General features: G+C 35.4%; 1 protein-coding gene across 1 annotated transcript; it reads right to left on the bottom strand.

Moving 5' to 3' along the window:
* Nucleotides 1–14,976: 14,976 nt before the first annotated feature.
* LOC127097036 (uncharacterized oxidoreductase At4g09670) lies at nucleotides 14,977–16,333 on the bottom strand. Its single transcript, XM_051035552.1, has 2 exons — nucleotides 15,776–16,333; nucleotides 14,977–15,690 (listed from the first exon to the last, which is right to left on the bottom strand). Exons 1-2 carry the CDS (start codon nucleotides 16,292–16,294, stop codon nucleotides 15,070–15,072), a joined length of 1,140 nt encoding a protein of 379 aa, XP_050891509.1. The 5' UTR covers nucleotides 16,295–16,333; the 3' UTR covers nucleotides 14,977–15,069.
* Nucleotides 16,334–21,844: the final 5,511 nt, after the last annotated feature.

A 21,844-nucleotide genomic window follows, 5' to 3' on the forward strand; every position in this document is an offset into this window, starting at 1 on the left:
TCAAATAGCCTTTATGTATGCAATGTGACTCACAACTTAATTCTATGCACATGGTACCAATTTGGACATCAGAGGTTTGTTACTTATCTCGTCCACTCAATAATGGTTCATTATTTTAACTGAGTCCCCACTTCTAAACCCCGGGTCCCCACTTCTAAACCTAGGACGATCATTGGTCCCCACTTCTGAACCTGTGACTCTCCTCTTTCAACATACTGACACAAATGATGCATGAAGTACAAAGTAATGCAACGACAACAACATTTATGGTTCCACTTCTAACCACAAGCAACATGCAATACAACATTCAAAGTAGTTTTCACTTCTGAACTACTCACCTCAACATAAGCAATTATAATTATATTCACAACATATAATTATAATCACAACATCACAACTCACATGTATAATCATAATTATATAACACATCATCATTTTCACATGCAACTATAATTTGCTACTTATAATCAACTATCTACCTAAGATTAAAAAGTTCCACCAAGCACTCGAAATTGCCCTTTCACTATTTTCAAAATTACACTTGCCATTGTTATTTTTTGTAATTAACTAATTAAACCTAAAATCATTCACAAATCCCTCTAAATCACTTACCTATCAACATCATACTGGTACACCTCCTAATCTGTCTCACATTCTTTTCAAATTTTGAATCTAAATCCCCTGCCCCCTCTTTCTTTCACTCTCTCTCTCTTTTTCTTTCAATTTTGCATCTATATTCTCCCTCCCTAGTTATCTCTATCTCTCATTTTTAGTGTCCCTTTTATATCCTCTTCTCCCACTATTCAATCTTTCATGGCCAAGCAACACAATGAACCATTTGCTTCCCTGTGTGTAAGTTTGTCTGAGTTCTCTATGTTTTATTAGGATGAGTATAATGTAAAAGTAGGGTTGGGGTTAAGAATTTAGGTTGTTTCAGTTTCCAAAACTGGGAGATTAGATTGATGAATATGAAAGGAAATTTAAGTGATTGAAATCTGGTAAAATATACTCTCAGCATTATGTTGTTCTTCGTTATGATTGAGATTTGTTTTGCATATTGGTATGTCGTATTGGTGGGCTCGACTCTCTTTACAGGTTATTTTAACTCATGTTATTTTCCTTTGTGTTCTTCCAGGGAATTATGATCATCATTCACGGGTTTAATGAACATAGGTAATCTTGTTGTATATTAACATTGGATCTGTATTTTTCAGTAGAAGATATACACATTTTGCTATGAAGCTAAAATTGTTCAAATTTTGTGACTGGTCTAAAGTCTTATGTTATATTACTACAGGTCATGAAGGTAGTGATGGATTACATGTTTATGTTCCTTATTTTTATCATGTGGTTATCCTTCCACTCTTCTTTATTGTATAACTATTTATTCTTAAACTTGGAATAAATAGAACTATAGGATTTGTAGAATTTCTATCATTTCAAACATTAGGACGATGTTAGAGAAATGTATGGTAAGATTTCGTTTTCAAGTGACATTTCATGTTTTGGATTTGCACTTTGCCTACTGATGGTGTGTCATACCCCAAAATTCACTCTACCCCCATGCAACTTTCATTTGATCCATCACCCTACCCCCCATACAACTTTCATCTGATCCATGTCCATATTAACCCTACATACATTCATCGTTCCATCACCATAATAGCATTAACATCCAAAACCAAAGGCATGTTGCACGGGCTCAAGGCATGGCGTTCACACCTGAGAAAACACCACCAAAACAGGAAAAATTCAATTTTTGGACAGTGTAATCGATTACCTGGCAAAAAAATCAGGCTCCCATGCCATTTTTGGTGTCTGTAATCGATTACCCCAATCATGGTAATCGATTACCTAGCAAAAACCAAGCTCCCAGACCATTTTTGGTGCGTGTAATCGATTACCTCAACCATGGTAATCGATTACACCTACGAAGACAGTAGCAGTAACTCTGTTTTTTACACAGGGTTAATTTTGTTTCACCCCCTTTCCCACTTGCCTTCCCTATAAATAGGGGCACTATTTCCCCTCATTTTTCATTTTTCTAGCCCCAAAAAAATCTGTCCAAACACCATCCACTCTCCTCTCTAAACCTAGGTCAAAACAAAAAAATATTTCTCTCCCAAAAGACACCCCCACCAACTTTTTTTTCCTTTCACATTTTTTCCCCAAAAACTTCCCACTCTCTAACACTCACAACTCAGCCCCTTCACTAAACTTCCACCATAAACACTTTCATCCCAAACCCCTTGCTTCATATCCAAGCTCAACACCATTTCAACCTACCCTTTTTCAACATTTTTGGGTAATGATTTTAGCTTAAACTTTGTTAACTTTTTGGTTCTATTTTTTGTTAAAAAATGGTTGTTTGTTCTTGGTTGATCTTTTGAGAGGGTTTAGATTCAAGCTTGTAAAAAATGATTAATTTTGGTTTACACATTTTTTTTTAGATTTCTTACTCTTACTACCTTTTTATTCACCTTTTTTAGTGTTGCTTTGTTTTGTTATCATTTTCTTTTATTGTTGACTTATTTTCACATTTGTTTGGTTGATGAGATCTATTAGATCATGGCCATGGTGGTTTAGAGTTGGTAAAATCTTCAATGTTTCAAACCTATTAATGATTGATCAATAGATCCTTCATGATACTTTGAGGCATTGATAGGTTGCCTCTATTTCAACCATATTTGAGTCATTTGATGCATTGATGAAACCATGTATTTACATTAACTTGCTAATCAATTTGTTTATTGTTGCTAACCAATAACTACTAACTCCTAACATTTATATTACTGCACTTTAATTCCTTGCAATTTATTTTATTGTCCATTTTATTTCATGTACATTATGTTTATGTTCATTATCTACTAACTCCTAACATTTACATTATTGCACTTTACTTCCTTGCAATTTATTTTAGTGTTCACTTTATTTCAAGCACTTTATGTTTATGTTGATTGTTATCTAACTATATCATTCATATTATGCTAATTTATTTACTATCTTACTATCTTCCTAAATAAAAGAGGAGTAAAAAATAAAAGGAAGAGAACAAATCATATTCTTGTGGTTTATTTTGTGTCATTTATATCCACTAACCATTATTATTATTATGTTGTCATTTTTTATCTTCTAATTTACTTTTATGTCATTACCTTGTAATTTACATTCAAGTACTCATTACCATCATCATTGTGCAAACTCATCATGCATGTTTATTTACTTGTTATTTATTTTATTATTATCATACATTAAAAACAAAAAAAAAATATGATAAAATGATAAGACCAAAAATATGCATTCCACTCTTAATCAACTTGGACTTAGAGGATTTCATTTTTAAGACCTTTGCTTGGAGGCATTTTCATTACTCTTTGTGATACTTTGTAAACACTTGGATTTTCATCCGTAACTTACATGCATGTTGTAAGAATGACATCATGGCACCACCTTAGGGGGACATGTTTGTAAGACCATTATCCTTTGTTTAGCATAGGTCACTTTGGCACACACAAGGCTTTCTCTTGGGCCACCTTACAATGAGACCCCTTATTTTCTTGTTGGTTACTTTGAATTCATGTTGCATAAGCCAAATTTCATAATCAAATAAAACAAACCTTTGATCCAACGTCAAGTGGCATTTTCATAGTCAAATTCAAAACACTTAATAGTTACAATTATTATTGTGCACCACAAGCCTTAAGTGGTGGAGAATGAGTAATAATGGAGCATTCCTACCCTTACTCTGATTATTTTAGACACAAGACGCTTGGCTTGTTGTTTAGAGTAATCGCCTCAGCCCATAGACTTTAGTGCAATATAATCAGAAACATTCATTTCATAAAACCCTTATTGAAGGTAAAAACAACACAACTCATCAAACTCAATTTTGTGCCTTAGGGCATCATCCTGAAAACCCTTTTCTCAAAGGTAAAATCAACCAACACACAAACATTTTCTACTCCGAACTACGGAGCTCTGATTCCTCATCCCCGAATGAGTGATACATAGGAAAAAGGGCTCCAATCCTTGGCAAGCACTATAATAATAAAATACACCCTCTTTCACACATATTCTTTTGAAAATAAAACAATGATAGATAAATCTCATGTATGTAAAATAACCCAAATGGTTCCCATGGAGTATCATGGACGTGAGGGATGCTAATACATTCCCCTTGCGTAACCGTCTTCCAAACCCAAATCTCGGTTGCGGGACCGATTCCTTATTCTCTTTTAGCATTTCCCGTGCGCGTCTTCTTTCTGAGGGTTTTATCGATTATTTCCCCTCTCCTCTCCGATGGAGGTAAACTAAATAAAATTCGGTGGTGACTCTTCTAATCTTGCCTCTCTTTGACATCTCTTTAGTCCCGATTTCGTCATCGTGAAATCCCGGTAGCGACATGGTGAAAATATAAACAGAGAGATTTCTTGAAAAATGTTAAATGAGAGATACCTCTTTGGTCACTCCACTATAGGTGTTGTGGTGTTTAAAGTAAAACAAAAATCTTAGATACCTCTCTGTTATGAAATGTCTATGTTGAATTTTGAATTTTAATTTCGGCATTGTGTATGTAGGTGACATCACACATAAATATTAAAGTGATACCAATGTTGTGCATGAAGCCATCTCACGCAATAGCAAGTGTAAAATTTTCATTTGCAGTGCATGAATCACAATATTTTACATTAAGGTGTTTATGTTTTGTTGCTCATTTTTCTCAGAGTATACTGGTACTTATTTTTTATAATTTCTATAAAAATGTGAAAATGCCAAGTTATCACATTTTCAAAACTATTCTAATTGATTTTGAAGTTAAAGTATACTTTTAAATGATTTTGAAAACATAACTTGATAAATGATAACAATGTTATCTGCATATTTTTAAAACCATTCTAATTTACTTTGTTAGTTTGGCATGACATACTTATTTGCAACATATATACTCTCTAATAAACCGTGTTTCAAACAAAACTTGAAAAAATTCTTCTATATAACAATGTTAATGGATATGGAGCAGCACAAAAGAACCAAAACATGATTAAATAAGAGATACAAAGTTTATGACCAAAAATATCATATCCTAAAGCATCTTTACCTTCAAAACTCACCAAGAGATACAAAGTTTAGTAATTAAACTGTATTGTGTTGCTGTCTTATTATGCTTGGAGAATGCATATTTCTTACATGTCCATGTGCTTTGACATGGTTTCATTTTTTGTTTATGTTCTTCCCTTCACTCAATGCACAACCTTGGAGAAGGTGAACCAGTTCAATATCCACAAGAACACAAATAACAAACTTCATAAGTTATATGCCAATTTCTTTCTCTATGTCGCTGCTTTTGATGTGAATACGCGTTTCTAGAACCAGTCTCTAAGGTAATGATATGTCATATTTTTTTATGTTGAATGGTTGTCTTTGAAGTAATATAACATATGAATTCCATGGAATGGTAAAATATTTAGTTCAGCTGAAAATTTCACGCTCTATTGGGAATCCAAACTGTTATAATTTGATAACTTTTTCCTATGCTCATTTCTTGATATACAATCTGATTATTACTTAGATTTATATTATCTTTTTTTGCATATGTTTGCACTTTTAGTTGCTATTCTATTTTTTTTCATGTAAGGTCTTGTCTGGTATATATGTTGGAACTGACTCTGGAATTTGAGCATTTTCCATGATAATTATTCACTGTCATATCAGTTTGGAGGATTGCATTATATCATTTTGGAGAATTGCATTATAGCAGTTTGGTTTATTGCTCAGTCATTACCAACTCAATAATAACAGGATAATCTTGAGTAATATATGAGAATATCATTTTCATGGTAATACTCTTCCTTCTTCTCAAGAATACTGACAGAACAAAAAAAATACATTGCAACACATAATATATACTTCGACTCTCTAGATCTCATGTCATGCTTCCTCCAACAGGTCCTTCTTATACTACCTTTATCAAAACGGTCATTTTACCTCTCAAGTGTTTCATCTCCCGATCCTTAATTCGTAATGGTGATGCCTCCATTGTCAAGTTATCTCTCACTTGCACATCATCCATTTGAATCACATGAGACATATCTGAAACATACTTCCTAAGTTGAAACACATGAAACATATTGTGACACTACGCCAAATAAGGGAAAAGAGGGCGCTTATTTTGGCCTATAACAGCGCTTTTAAGCGCCCTCTAAAGTAGCGCTGGCATAGGTAAAGACAGCGCTTTGTTTTCCTGGAGAAAGCGCTCTCTAAAGTGGCCCTTTAAGGGCCACATTATAGTGCGCTTTCAGAAAAAAGCGCCCTCTAAGGTGGTCCATAAAGGGCCACCTTAGAGGGTGCTTTCTGGACAAAGCGCCCTCTAAAGTTGTCAATGTAAAGTGTTTAGAGGGCGCTTCCTACAGAAAGCGCCCTCTAAAGTGTTAGTTATTTAAAAAAAAATTGTTTGAAAAACAGTGGGTATTTAATTGGGAACCTGTTCGCATGCTGCAAAAGTGTAAAATTCATATTGATTTCATCCTTTAATCCAATGTTATATACCATTAATCCATTGATATATACAACATGAATCCATTTATATACAACATTAATCCTCCATATATACAACATTAATATATTGATATTCATGCATGTACAACAACATTCCATACATATATGTACAACAACTACAACCTATATGATTCTTTGATCAATAATGAATTGACACAATTCATCCTTCATTTCATCCAAATGCGCTCTTGAGTAAGATTTGTATTCGTCAAAGTACTACAAGAATAAAACATATTCATGATTTAGTAACAAATTAGATGAAATATCCGATAATATTAAAATAAACCCTAAATTATTATTCCATACCATTTTTGGGATGTCTATACGATTCAACGCAATGATATCTCTCATAAATCTCAATACAAAAAATCCGCAATCGATCGAATTGTTTTGCTGAGGACACTACACAGAAAAACAAATATATATATATATATATATATATATATATATATATATATATATATATATATATATAGTTAATTTCTTACAAACACTATTATAAGCAAAAAAACAAACACTATTATAAGCAAAAATAAGAAACTTAATATATACCTGAACTCTGACCCAGGTAATGTCCTTCCTATTACAATAATTCTTTTTCGATCTAAATTTTAATATTGCCCTAACAAAATAAAAACGTATATTGAGATCAATCTGACAGACATAATTAAATATACAAATACACACGAATATTTAGGGGAATTTCACTTACGCGTCAACCGTCTTCTTCATATTCGGATATTTACTCCAATCACCCGATAACGAATCGAGATAATACATCATTAGTCTCGAAAGATCCATAGCAACCAACACCCAGTGACCACTGTAAAATAAAACAAAAATTTAGATGCATGAAAATTTTCTACGTAAAAGATATACATAGATTAGAATGAAATTATTAGAAAGAAAATCTAACCCGTTGCCAGAATTAAACGGTAAAAAATACAAACTGGGTGTAGTATTATCGCCGGCCATCATGAATCTATCAACTAGTTCATTCTTTACGGATGTTGGATTTTTCGTTATAAGTGTTGTGTTGATACGGGAAGCAGCAATAAAATTGAATCGGTTACACAATTCAGTTCCCCGCATCAATGTGTCATACATATACCTTAAATAGAAACATAATAAACATTAGACTACTCATTGAAATGTGTAAATAAATTGTTCAACTAAGTAAATAATAGATTGATCGGAGTACCATATGTATGTATGAATGACAGTGATGCCCAATTCTTCGTGTTCAAAAAGTTGTTGCATGTCCTCCTTTGCAATTATTTCGGAATGAGCAATTCCGAAAACACCTTCATCAATATCTACACTACGGATGGCGCCATACCATGCTCATTTCATGCTCATACCATGCTTACCATGCTCATGCTATGCTTGTTACTGTTTTTTTCTTCATGCCATTCCATGCTTGCTTTATGTTGTCAACAATATGCCATGCTTGTCTATGAAGCCCTCACCATGAGACATTGTTATTGAGCTTGAGTTTATGCTGTTGTTTTCTGTGGCATCCATGTTCATATGGTCGCCTTGTTGTCCACTTTTCACCATGTTTAAGTCACTATTTTCACTGAAATAAAACACCATGATGTTCTACTCATTGCATACTTGAACTTTGCTTTTTATACCATGTCATTTGGTGTACCGTAGCATTTGTAATCTTGGTTGGAAGGTTGAGGAAGCACACTGGTTTTTCACGAGTACATTAGTGCATGGCCCTAGGATTTTTATGTTGCATGAAGAATACAATGCTGTATCACGCTGCGAACCATCAGATCGTGCACGCGTTTCATGATCATACTCGTTCATTTGTTTTTTGTCTTCTTGTGACTTAAAACCAAGTTGGCCGGTTGATGGAAGTCACATGCTTTTTTTAATTAAAATGTACATTATTTGTGTCACACGCTGAGCTTTAATCCATGTGCACCGGGCCTTTCCCTCACCTGCTTTTCGCACCCCACGCTTCGCCAGGCCCACCAACTGTCCATTCATTTTATTTGCATTTTCATTTTTAATTCCTATTTTATTTTCTGTTTTGTTTTTAAATAATAAAAATATTTTATTTATTCATAAAAATACCAAAAAATACTTTTCACATTTCTTAATGTTTTATTTAATTTTATTTAATTTTTATTTTCAAATTCATTTAATGTTAATATTTTATTTCAATTATTTATTTCAAGTGGATCATTTTGATATACATATTTTTATTAATTTTGTTTACATGACATAGAACTATTTTTAGGCTCTGATTTTTGGGATGAGGGTTGACCAATGTCTCATGGTCAACCTGACCTTTTCTAGGAATTTTATTTCCCATTTTAAATTTATTTTGAATTTATTTTTTGACCTAGTTTGCTTGGTTGACTTTTCATTTAACTTTTATTTTATTTCAATTAATTTATACACTAATTCTCATTATTTTTGAAATCTTTTTGGGGAATGATGATGTCCTGACCCCACCTTAGTTAGTTTAATTTTTCATAATTTTCTTGATTAATGTACTTATTATTTTATATTTTTTAAGTTGACTCGACTTTTCAGTTCACTTTTCTATGATTGGTAATTTTTGTGATGCAACAGAATCGTTGTGTATATAATTCAATGGGTATATATATTTGTACCTCTTTTTGAGATGCAACCGACTCGATGCGTCTTGAAATCCCTTTACCAGCTTTATGTGTGGGTCTTGTAGGAGTCTAAAATTACCATGTAATAAGGATTGATTAAATATCATAATTGTAGCTGAATTGAAATGTGAATACTAAATATTCATAATCATTTAGAACATATATACCTCGGCATCTGGGAAAATTAGATCTGACGGTCATCCAACAAAGGATCCGACTGCATCTCGCATCAACGTTGTCTCTGAAACAACGTCACGTAATGGTAGAAGCGCGTCCGTATCTAATACAAGGTCAACCGAAACTTTCATATATCCCACCGGGAGGGGATTATGGTGAAGTAATTCACCCGAAGTGTTGTGCACTTTTCCCTTGCCAACTATGCGATAAGTTGGTGACGATAGATACAGCTGACAAGGTGTAATGCCCTAAACCAATAATAAATGTTATTGTTAACGTGTATATGTGTCAAGTAAAAAAGTGTTATTTTAATTTCATAATAACATATATAATTACCTCGGGAAATTTCGGTTGACAATTGATACTAGCTCGGTCACTAGTATCTTTTGCCTCGGAACCGCACCTTTCCTCTCTATACCTTGCATTCTCCTTTTGCAGTTCGAGTACTTGTGCCCTTAACTCCGCCAAGGTCTCCATCACCTCTTTGTTGGTAGGATTTTTTGTTTTTTGTTTTTTATAAAATGACGACGGAGTCACACCAAAACCCTTACCCCTCACACGACCGGAATACTCAGGAACATTTAGTACTCGACTAAGTACGCTCCTGCAATCCTGGACCTCGGTTGAAGGTAAGGTTTGGGATAAAGTCTCCTGAAATATTATTAGAGGAGATTAAAAATGAATTATATGTCTAACAAAATTTTCGATATAATTAAAGAAATAATGTTATATATACTTACACATTCTTTATAAACATTTTGAACTGCTTCAACGACAGCCCCATCCTTCCCAACCCGAGCAGCCTTCCACAATACATGCTCCGGAAGAGATGTTGCGTCACTTTTCTCCTCGGCTAGCTACACATTGAATCAGATTATAAGATCATCAATTATAACATATTGTGACAATGTATAAGCTCATAGCATTTGAATATACTCATAATTCTTTGTTGTAACCGTGCATATCCCGTACGCCCTTTTTTGTACGGATACGCGGGTTTTGATGCCCTTTTCCGATTTTTGTCGCTTACTTCCTGGATAAAAAAGTTTAAGGCATATCAGAACCAAGTAACTTAACAATTGTATAATACCATAATTAATAGACATTACATGGAATTTTTCGTTTCTTCGTTTGGCGACAAAGTTATCCCATTCTTCGGCTGAAATAATCTCTGCATACTTCATTGGCCGTTCTGCTTCAACAAAATTTCCTTCCTCATCCTTGAGAAATTTGTTGGACAAAAAGGATCGAAATCCTCAGAGTCTTTTTCCGACCAATTGAATACAATATTTTTGCTGGCTTTCATCGATGTGAAAGGATCTCTAAAAAACATACACATGGAGTGTGTTATTATAAGTAATATTATAACAAAATATGGTCAACAAATAGTCAACAAAAAAAACATATAACAATATATGGTAAGTACCTGTATCTCGGACCATATTTTTTCTTTGCCAACCTTCAATTCCGGACTTCTCCAATTATCACATGTAATCGGAATATGTTGTCGAACAAGGAAACCAATGTAACTTGCCAACATTGAACCGTTAGGCTCAATTAGTTGGTCTTCAGCACTCCAATGTACTTCGAATTTTTCACCCTTGTCTCTTGCACAAATGATTGACTTCATAACAGTCAATCCTCGTTTGATTTCATTTTCAACATTGTTACGTGATCCACTCGCGTCATGGGTATCGTCTTGGTTACTAGCCATTTTATCTGTAATATAGAAATGATTCAATAAAACCCACACACACCTACTGCATACAAAAGACCAATGCAAACTTATGGTGTTTGGAACATGAACAAACTTGCATCCATAATCATCAAACTTCCAAGCACAAGCTCAAACACACTCCAAATGACATCAGTTTTCAATCAGAAATAAAAAACCTTACATAACCATACAACATACAACATTCAGTGATCAAAACCATACACAAAAAAATAACAAAAAATGATTTTCAACAAGGTGCTCATGAACACCATATAGTGCTCATTTGCCCTAAACAACATTAATCAATATAATGCACAAAATGTAAAACTCAGTTTAGAAAATGCCCTAATCAAACACCTGAAAATACAAAATATTGAGATAAATACCTTCAAGGTGACGGTAACGATGGAGAAAAAAGTGAACAGCGACGGTGGACGCAGATAACTCAGTGAACGTGAACGCAGCAGCAGAAAAAGGCGACGGCGACGACGACGGTGAGGGAGGGAGAACGAACGGAGGACGAGAGTAATCGCAGTAGAGAGTAATCGCAGTAGAGAGAAAACCCAGTTACGTAAATGAAATAGCTTATAGAGAGGGAAAATAAAGAGACATGCAGTATATGTTATAATTTTAATGTTTACTAAAGGGGACCTTAGAGGGCGCTTGTGTAAAAAAAGCGCCCTCTAAAGGGGGCCTAAGAGGGCGCTTCTAAAAGCGCTCTCTAAGGCTTTCCAAAAGCGCCTTATAAACTGGAAATGTACATGGACTTAGAGACCGCTTTTTTAAAAGCGCCCTCTAAGGGTACCCTTAGAGGGCGCTTTCATAAAAGCGCCCTCTATTGGTGTCCCTCCATTTCCTCATTATTTTTTCGCTTCACTTTAGAGGGCGCTTTGTTACAAAAGCGCCCTCTAAAGTGCGCTGTCTATTCTAGTAGTTCGCTCCTTATTTTTTCTCTTCACTTTAGAGTGCGCTTTTGTAATAAAGCGCCCTCTAAGGGGCACTGTCTATTCCAGTTTTTGGCGTAGTGTGAATATTCCAAAGAGACGGTGGTAAAGCAACTTTGTAGGCCATTTCTCCTACTCCCTTCAAAATTTGATAAGGAGCAATAAAATATGGTGTGAGCTTTTGAGATTTCAAAGCACGACCAACAACAGTCACCAGAGTAACTCTCAAGAACACATGACCTCCCTCTCAGAATTCAAGTGATTTCCTCCTCTTATCCTGGTAACTCTTCTGTATGCTCTGCAAAGCATTCATCTTCTCTTGAAACATCTTAATCTTCTCAGTCTTCTATGGAATGATTTCTGGTCCAAGTACAACAGTTTCACCATAATCATACCAACACAAAGGTGTCTTACACCTCCTACTATACAACGCTTCAAAAGGGGTCATTCCAATGCTAGAATGGAAATTATTGTTGTACCTAAACTCGATCAAATGCAAGTAATTATACGAATTACCTCAATGGTCCAACATGCAAGCTCTTATTAAATCTTCTAACGAATGGATGATTCTCTCTGTCTGACCATCCGTATGTGGATGGTAACTAGAACTCAATCACAATCTGGTTCCCAAGGCTTCCTGCAAACCCAGAACCTCGAAGTGATCCTCGGATCTCTATTTGAAATAATACTCAAAGGAATACCATGCAAAGCGATAATCTTCTCGACATACACCTCAGCTAACTTCTGCAATAGATAACTGATCTTTATCGGAATGAAATATGCCGATATATTTAGTCTATCCACCACAACCCAAATCGAATCACTTCTTATAGAAGTCTTAGGCAAACTTGTCACAAAATCTATAGAAATGATGTCCAATTTCTACTCCGGAATACTCAACAGTTTCATCATTCACGATGGCTTTTGATGCTGAATCTTTGACTTCTGACAAGTCAAACAAGAATACATGAACTCAGCAACATCCTTCTTCATACTTGGCCACCAAAACATCTTCTTCAAATCTTGATACATCTTAGTAGTACCGGGATGAATACTCAAACCACTTATGTGACCTTTCTCGAGAATATTCTTCTTAGGCTCTGGAAAATCAGGTACACAAACTATATCTCTGAACCTCATAACACCATTCTCATCTACTCTAATATCCACCTCATTACCTCGATTGATCAACACCAATTAATCAATCAATACCAAATTAACTTTCTGACCCTCTATGATCTCTTCAAGAATACCACTAGCCAGCTTCAGCATACCCAACTTCACATTGTTATGGGTCATCTCACACACCAAACTAATATCTCTGAATTGTTCAATCAATTTCAATTCTCGAACCACAAGCGTCGCCATATGCAAAGACTTCATACTCAAAGCATCTGCTACCACATCAGCTTTACCAGGATTGTAACTCAAACCAAAATCATAATCCTTCAGAAACTCAAGTTGTTTCCTATGCCTCATATTCAACTCCTTTTGATAGAACAAATACTTCAAACTCTTATGATCACTGAACACTTCAAATCTAGAGCTAATTAGATAATGTCTTTAAACTTTAAGCACGAAGACTACATTTACCAACTTTAATTCATGGTTAGGTAATTCCTCTCGTGAGTCTTCAATTCTCTCGAAGCATACACCATAACCTGACGATTCTGCATAAACACACCACCTAAACCATCTCTGAAGCATTCAAGTGCTTAAACATAACTCATGAGTAAACCTCAAGGGATCGTGACAACTTCGTGTTACCATAACAAGTCAATTAGCCTCAATAATTTGGTAATATATATATATATATATATAATATATATATATATATATATATATATATATATATATAAGCTACATAATAGTGTCTCGTTTTCACATAGATGTATCATTATATAAATAGAGAGCACTCTTAACTAGGTTGAATCTTATTAGGATATACATAAATAAAATTACACAATACTTCTATACATACTTACCATATGATAAAGCATGATCAATCTTTGGATTAAATACTTAACACAATTATAGTCTAGTCTAACCAAAACCAATGGTTAATCCTAAACCCTAAACCCTAGGCTTTATTTGGATTGATGGAGTAGGATGGAGCGGTGCAAAGATGGAGTGGAATGATATTCTATTGTTTGGATAATTTAAAATTCGATGGAGCGGAGCGGAATGGAGTGGTATAGATTCAATTTCATTCCATCACACCATATTTCTTTCCCTCCAATTTTGGCGGAATGAACAACTTATCTTATTCCGTTATAAATTTTTCAAACAATGGAATGGGACATTCGCTCCGTTCCATTCCGCTCCGTCTCACTCCGCTACATTCCATTCTGCTCCGTTCATTTTAGGATATCCAAATATTACCTAAATATCTTAAGATATCTTGACTAATCTCATTGTATTATCAATTAGAACTCAAAGGCAATTAAGACATACAAGAAACAAGGTTTATTATCCTAAAAACAACGTTTTAGGCAAAATTGAACTAAATGAATTGATTTAGAGGTCCAAAATCACTTAAATCGATTCAAATCTGCATATCAATTGCTTCATGCTTACATTTTTCAAGATCTCTTGCAAATTCAACCATCTAAACCAACCCCAAACACTAACGTTTCTATTTACACAAACAACTCATAAATTCATTAGCTAATTGTGTACATCAATAACCTAAGGTTTCAAGTTCATCAACATACAAATCTTTATAACGTAAAATCAACACTAATTATTAAATATAATTTCATCAAAACAAATCAGAGATATGTCTACATGCATGCCTTGAATCTAACTCTTAATCAACCTCTAACTCAATGTTCATGATGAAATCTAAATCCCAATCCCCAACATTTCGTATTTAAAGAACCTAAGATTGAGAAATTTCCTACGTACATAAAGGGGAAGGGTAAAGAAACGTACAGCTCATAAATACATTGAATGTAATTTTTATTAGGAATGGATCAACATTTAACAGATAAACAAAAGATGTCAATTGAGCAGATTACACTTCATACACATTGCCTCACTCCTGAATCTCAACAGCCTCAAAACCTCTCTGAATGGAAGCCTTCACAGCATCCAACACAAGTTGTGTTTTCCTACTAACCACCACCCACTTTTTCTCAGGTTTCGAGTTTCTATACTTAATCTCACCAACCAAACGAGCAAACTCCATAACCAAAAGAGCCTCCTGAGGAAGATCAGTTTTAACAGTCAACTTACTAGGTTCTTTAGCCCAACAAGTAACAAGATCATCAAAGCTACTCTCAGTACCAACATAAAAAGATGCTTCTTTCTCTTCATAAGGAATAATAAAATCATGAACATGAAGAGTTCCTTTTGTCCCAATAGCTGTTATATCCATTGTCAAGTTCGCCAAGAAAGAACAATGGAATGTTGCTACTCTTCCATCTTCCCAATACAGTGACGCTCCACAATCCAATATAACTCCATCTTTGTTAATAACAGGTTTGTGCGAGGCGATTACAGTTTTAGGTAATTCGTAGTTGAAAGCTATTAGTATTGCACGAATGCAATACCAACCAGCGTCACCTAGAGAGCCATGTGCGTCAAGATCTGGTTTAACACGAATGTTTTTGTTTAGATATTCAGAATCTGCAGCAAATGTAAAACAGGCACGAACCTGTACAAACCAATATAGCCACCATTTATATAATCAATAACAAAAGAAGAATGAGAGTGGAATCAGACATTGAAATGTAATATACCGATTTGAGGTTGCCGAAACGGTTTGGATCGTTGAGGAAGTTGGCCATTGAAGCAGTTCTGGGGTTATGAACCCACATAGTGTTATCCATGAACTGCACGCCGTTAGAGTCACAGGCCTGTGAAATTTGATCGAACTCAGCAACGTTCAGAGCAACGGGCTTCTCGAGGAGCAAATGCTTCTTGCTCTGGGCGGCAAGAACGGCCCAGCGAAGGTGCAGGCTTGTGGGAAGAGGCATGTATACAGCGTCTACATCTGGATCCTCTAGTAGAGCTTCGTAGTTGCCGTATATTTTAGCCGTTAGAGGGTACCCATTGGCGGCGGCGAAGGCGGAGGCTTTGTCGTGTGAGCGGCTGGCGATGGCGCAGATGGTGGCGTTAGGGGCTAGATTTATGGCGCGGGAAACCTTTCGGGCTATGTCAGCGCATCCCACTACTCCGATTTGGATCAGCGCTTCGGACATTTTGTGAGTGAGTGAGAGAGTGAGTGAGGAGTACAGAATGATGTAAAATATCACCATTCATCGTTGTTATATATAGCCAATTTTGACTTTATTCTTTGAGAAAGAAAGATACTCCAATATTACTCCTATAACTTCCGATTTCATTATATTTAGCATATACCATGATGACGTGGATATGATATGGAGATACGATTGATTGGACATTATGATGTGATATAGAATTGCCATGTAAGCAGCCAATGACAATAATTACAAAGATCAAAAAGGGGAAAAACTATAAACTCATAAAAAGGAGTAGGATGACAATTAAGCTCATATTTAATGGATATTCGGTAAAAATACTAATTTTTTTACTTATAAATTATTATAGAAGGAGTACCCACCAGAATAAATAGATATAAATATGGATACTAGGATCTAAATTCTCACTTTGTTTCACACAGTGCAATATATTTATATATTTTATTTATATTATTATATAAAATATATGTGTAATATTATTTCATTACTATCCATTTAAATATAATTGTTTGTTAATGATTTATTTTATAATTAATCGATTTATTTTTATTAAAATTACATGTAACATGTTCGGGTATGGGTATTTAGGTATTTATATGATAAGTGTATAAGTACAAAAGTTGGTACACATGCGGGTAAGAGCTCGGATATGAAAAAAATAATTTAACTTGATATGTTTGTTAGTCTTGGTTAATAATAGTCCTTTGTTACATACCTCTTTGAAAGTGGTATACTCACTTGATCTAGGAAGAGCAACCCTTTTTGCAAGAGCGATTGGTATGACTTGTTCTGCATTATGTTTGGATATTACATCCAAATCCTAGAAAAAAAATGAATATTGACACTTGTACTTGTTAAAAGTACAATATGTGACAATCCCTTATGGTATAGGGTTGTCAAAGGTTTTTAAGATTGTTACGGAGTTAGAGCAAGTTCACGCGAGGTGGTGAGAAGCTCTATATACTGGAATTTTATTGATAAAATTGAATGTTCTTCTCAAACTCAAGGTTGGGGTATTTATAGGATTCTTTTGGGTTTAGATCTTAGGCTCCAAAAAAGTAATACATTCACTTTCCACTTTCGAGAATATGGAAAAAGGGATATATACTTCCCATATTTCTCTAAAGAACGTGGTCTCCTCCTTTTGACTCCCTCCCCCATGTTGTTATGGATAGGGATGCATCACCTTCATATATTCACAAAAGAGCGAGTGATAGAGAAAATGGTTGCCATAACCAAAAAATTGGTTGCTCATTTCAATAAATAGGCGGTTAGGAAGCTAACATGGGTGATATATTATGTCGTCTCCCCTTAGTGACCTTCCTACGCCACCTCTTATGGGTCTTTTACGAATATACTAGTGCATAGTCCCTCGAGCACAAGGGCTTTGAAAAGAGAGAAATGATTTAGTTTATTTTTCCTCTTCTTATTCAGACGAGTCCCTCGGGTGTACCTATAGCGAGTTCTATGGAGAGACTTTAATTTGAGTCCCTATAGAGAGACTTTAAGTTGATTCCTCCAGGGAAGATATTAAGTTAAGTACCTCAAGAGATACTCTAAGTTGAGTCCCTGAAGAAAGTATTTAAGTTGAGTCCCTCAAGCGATACATTAAGTTAAGCCCTTCATGCAAGAATTTAAGTTGAGTCCCTCAAGAGAGACTTTAAGTTGAATCCCTCATGCGAGTTTTTAAGTTGAGTCCTTCATGCGAGAATTTAATTTGAGACCCTCTAGAGAGACTTTAAGTTGATTCCTCCGGGAAAGACATTAAGTTGAGTCCCTCAGGAGATACTCTAATTTTAGTCCCTGAAGGAAGTATTTAAGTTGAGTCTCTCAAGCGAGACTTTAAGTTGAGTCCCTCAAGCGATACATTAAGTTAAGCCTTTCATGCAAGAATTTAATTTGAGTCCCTCAAGAGAGACTTTAAGTTGAATCTCTCATGCGAGTTTTTAAGTTGAGTCCTTCATGCGAGACTTTAAGTTGAGTCCCTCATGAGAGACTTTAAGTTGAGCCCCTAAGGCGAGACTTTAAGTTGAGTCCATCTCGCAAATATTTAAGTTGAGTCCCTAAGGTGAGACATTAAGTTGATTCCCTCATGAGAGACTTTAAGTTGAGTACCTCATGAATGACTTTAAGTTTAGTCCCTCAAGCGAGATTTAAGGTTGAGTACCTTAGGCGAGACTTTAAATTGAGTCCCTCAGACGAGACTCTATGTTGAGTCCCTCAGGCTAGACTTTAAGTTGAGTCCATCATGTGAAACTTTAAGTTGAGTCCCTCATGCAATGCTTTAAGTTGTGTCCCACAGGCGAGACTCTAAGTGTATCATTGCTTCTTGTTCTACATGGAGCTTCCTGTTGAAGTCCAGTATTTATATTGCCCTTGAGAGTTGCAAGGATATTCTATTGGAAATTCAACATTTATATTGTTCCTCGAGGGCAGCAAAGACCTTCTAGTGGAAGTCCAATATTTATATTTCCCCTTAAGTTCGGCAAGGATCTTCTGGTGGAAGTTGAAGCTAGCGGAAATATACCTGAACATATCACACGCTCGAATATACAACAGAGGCGCCATCGAACTTTATTTATTCTCGAAAGAAAGAGAAAACATCGATAAAACCCGGGGGAAAGAGTTATACTGGGTAAGGAAGTCGGTTATGCAAGGGGAAGGTATTAGCACCCCAAACATCCATGGTATTCCATGGGAATCGTTTTGATTGTTCTTGTTAGAATAGGTGTTATCTAAAGATTACTCGCAAAAGAATGAGGAAAGGAAGGAAATAGATAAAGTACTCAGTGAGGATTAGGGCCCTCATGCCTACGTATCCATATAGTGCAAGGAGGAACTCAGAGCTCCGTAGTTCGAAGAACTAGTGGTGGGAGATGAAAAGAAGTTGTGATACCAGTATGGTCTAAACCAAAGGATATGTGTTTTGAACTCCAACAAGGGTGAAAACATGAACCCAAGAGTAAGGTGGCTCTTACCAGTACATGGGCTAGCATGGATGCCGCTATAGGGTAATGCCGAAAATACGAAGAAATAAGTGTTTGGGGGTATGACCCAAACATCTCTTAGTTCACAAGGGGACGCAAGAAGGAGAACAAAGAGATAGTGTATTTGGCTCAAAGAACTGGTGTATCACATGGAGTGAATGAGGGTAGAATATGAATGCATCATGCATATGAATGGACTAAAATGTCCAAAGTCACATAATTGAATGATTTGGTAATAGTGATTGGAGAGTATAGTTTGAAACCAAAGTTGAGGTGTATTGGAATCCATAAGTGAAATGGGATTTGTACCATAGAGGGAAACGACGTTAAACGATATGTGGAACAACATGGTTGCCACTATCTGATATTTAGCCAAAAAAGAAGGAATTAAATGTCTGGGCATGAGCCAAACAACTCTAGGTAGAAATACGGACTTTTTGCTAGGCGTCCTAAAAGGGTGTATATGAAATTCCAAAGAAAATTGTATTTCAGTGTCAAGGAAATAGTATGTCACTAGGTGAATGGTTTATGATCGAAGGTAGGTAATGGATCATGAAAGATATGAATGATGCCCTAAGGCGGAAAGAGGAATAATTAGAAGTATGCTCGCCAAGGATTCGCATCCTTGTGCCTACGTATTCTCATTGTGCAATGAGAAAATCAGAGCAATCGTAGTTCATGGAACCACGAGAATAAAGAGAGAGATATGCAATGATGAAAAGCATGACTTTTACCAACAAAATGGTATCAAGGGAACCCACAAATGGATGGAACTTGGAATCAAATAGTAAATAGGCGTCTTAGCCAAAAAAGAATGAATTAAATGTTTGGGGACGATCCAAACAACCCTTGATTCACAAGATGGATTGCCGCTATATCGTCCTAAAAGGGTATAGGTGAGGCCCAACAGAAAGTATTGTTGGGTACAAGGAAGTAGTATACCACTGGATGGGGAACAAACAGTTCGAGATCAAATGAGAAGTATCTTGGATCTATGAAGAGATAGACTCATAATCGAAGAGTAAGGTGGTGTTTGAAACCAAAAAGACTGAATTAAATGTTTGGAGATGACCCAAACAACTCTCAATTGATGAGGTGGAATGCCGTTATATCGTCCTAAAAGGATGTAGAAGGAGCCCAAGTAGAGGCATAGTTGATCTCAAAAAGATGGTATTGATTTATGAATGAAGAATGATTGATTGATAAATAGGGTAGCTCGTGAATAATATGAATTATCCTGCCTACGTATCCTTATAGTGCAATAAGGAAATCAGAGCTTTCGTAGTTCAACCCACTAGGGATGAAAACAAGATGATTAAGGAGGCAAGAAGACATGATTGATTAATTGAAAGAGTGGAATAGACTTGATAGTTATTTGATAAGAACCACACTAAAGTCTATGAATAAAGGTGGATACGATAAGAAACGGGCCAAACGTCCCGCACCCAAAGATATCCATAATTAGTGTAGGAAAGCTTCAGTCTCATTCCTTGTTTACTACTTAAGGCTCGTGACATGTAATTCTCATCTTAACTTTCAAGTTGCTGGAGGAGAATCTTTGTTGTTGTTTCTTGCAATGATGAAGCGAGGAAGACTTGACAGTTGATTGACGAGAATCACATTAAAGTATATGAATAAGGGCGGGTGCTTTGAATAGCTAGGGCCTACGCCCCGTACGCAAAGTCAATATAGACAAGGATGGGAGAAACTTCGTCTCATCATTCCTTATTAGTTAAGGCTCGTAGGGTATGATACTTCCCATAACTGACAAGTTTCTGGAGAAGAATCTCCATTGTTGATCCTTGTGTTGATGTTGTTTTGCATGAAGAATACTTCGTAATGTATTCGATTCGTATTGCACTAAAGTCTATGAATAAGGGAGAACGCTTTGAATAGCTAGGGCCTACGCCCCATATGCAAAGTCGCTCTAGACAAGGATAGGAGAAACTTCGTCTCATCATTCCATATTACTTAAGGCTAGTATCGTACAATTTGAATTGTATTTACCAAGTGTTAACCTTTGATTTATCTTGTATGATTCGCTGCTTGGTATAACTAAGGATGCCTTGACTGAAGATCTGACTTGAGGCTTCGAGCTCCACAACTTACAGAAAAAGTCTTATTAAGTGACCAAGGGTCTTTTGGTCACTCAAATTAGACTGTGGGGTTATACAAGTTCAAAGGATTTAATTGATCAAAATTGCTTTTGATCAATTTGAATTGGAGGGCTTGAAATAATTTGGAAACTAGGTTAATCATAATATAAAGGTTATAGTTGAAGCAAACTATCCTAAGGGATCATATTAATAGTTAGTAAAGGCTTGATCAAAAATCTATGTTAAAAATTCCTAAGGGAACAAGCAATTATGTGGTTAAGATACCAAAATAATCCCTAAGGGGTAAAATGGTCAATTCACAAAAATATCCAATTGTGAACACAAACTTAATTCCAATTAAAGTTTAATTAGAAACTACAAATTGATTAAGTCCTAAATTCTAAAATTAACCTAATGTTCAAGAATTAACTAAATTCTAAAATTAACTAAAATCTAACTATTTTCTAATTCCTACTCTAACTAAACTATATTAAAATCTAATT

This window comes from Lathyrus oleraceus, chromosome 6 (assembly GCF_024323335.1).
Source record: "Lathyrus oleraceus cultivar Zhongwan6 chromosome 6, CAAS_Psat_ZW6_1.0, whole genome shotgun sequence".
In the NCBI taxonomy this organism is placed as follows: domain Eukaryota; kingdom Viridiplantae; phylum Streptophyta; class Magnoliopsida; order Fabales; family Fabaceae; genus Lathyrus; species Lathyrus oleraceus.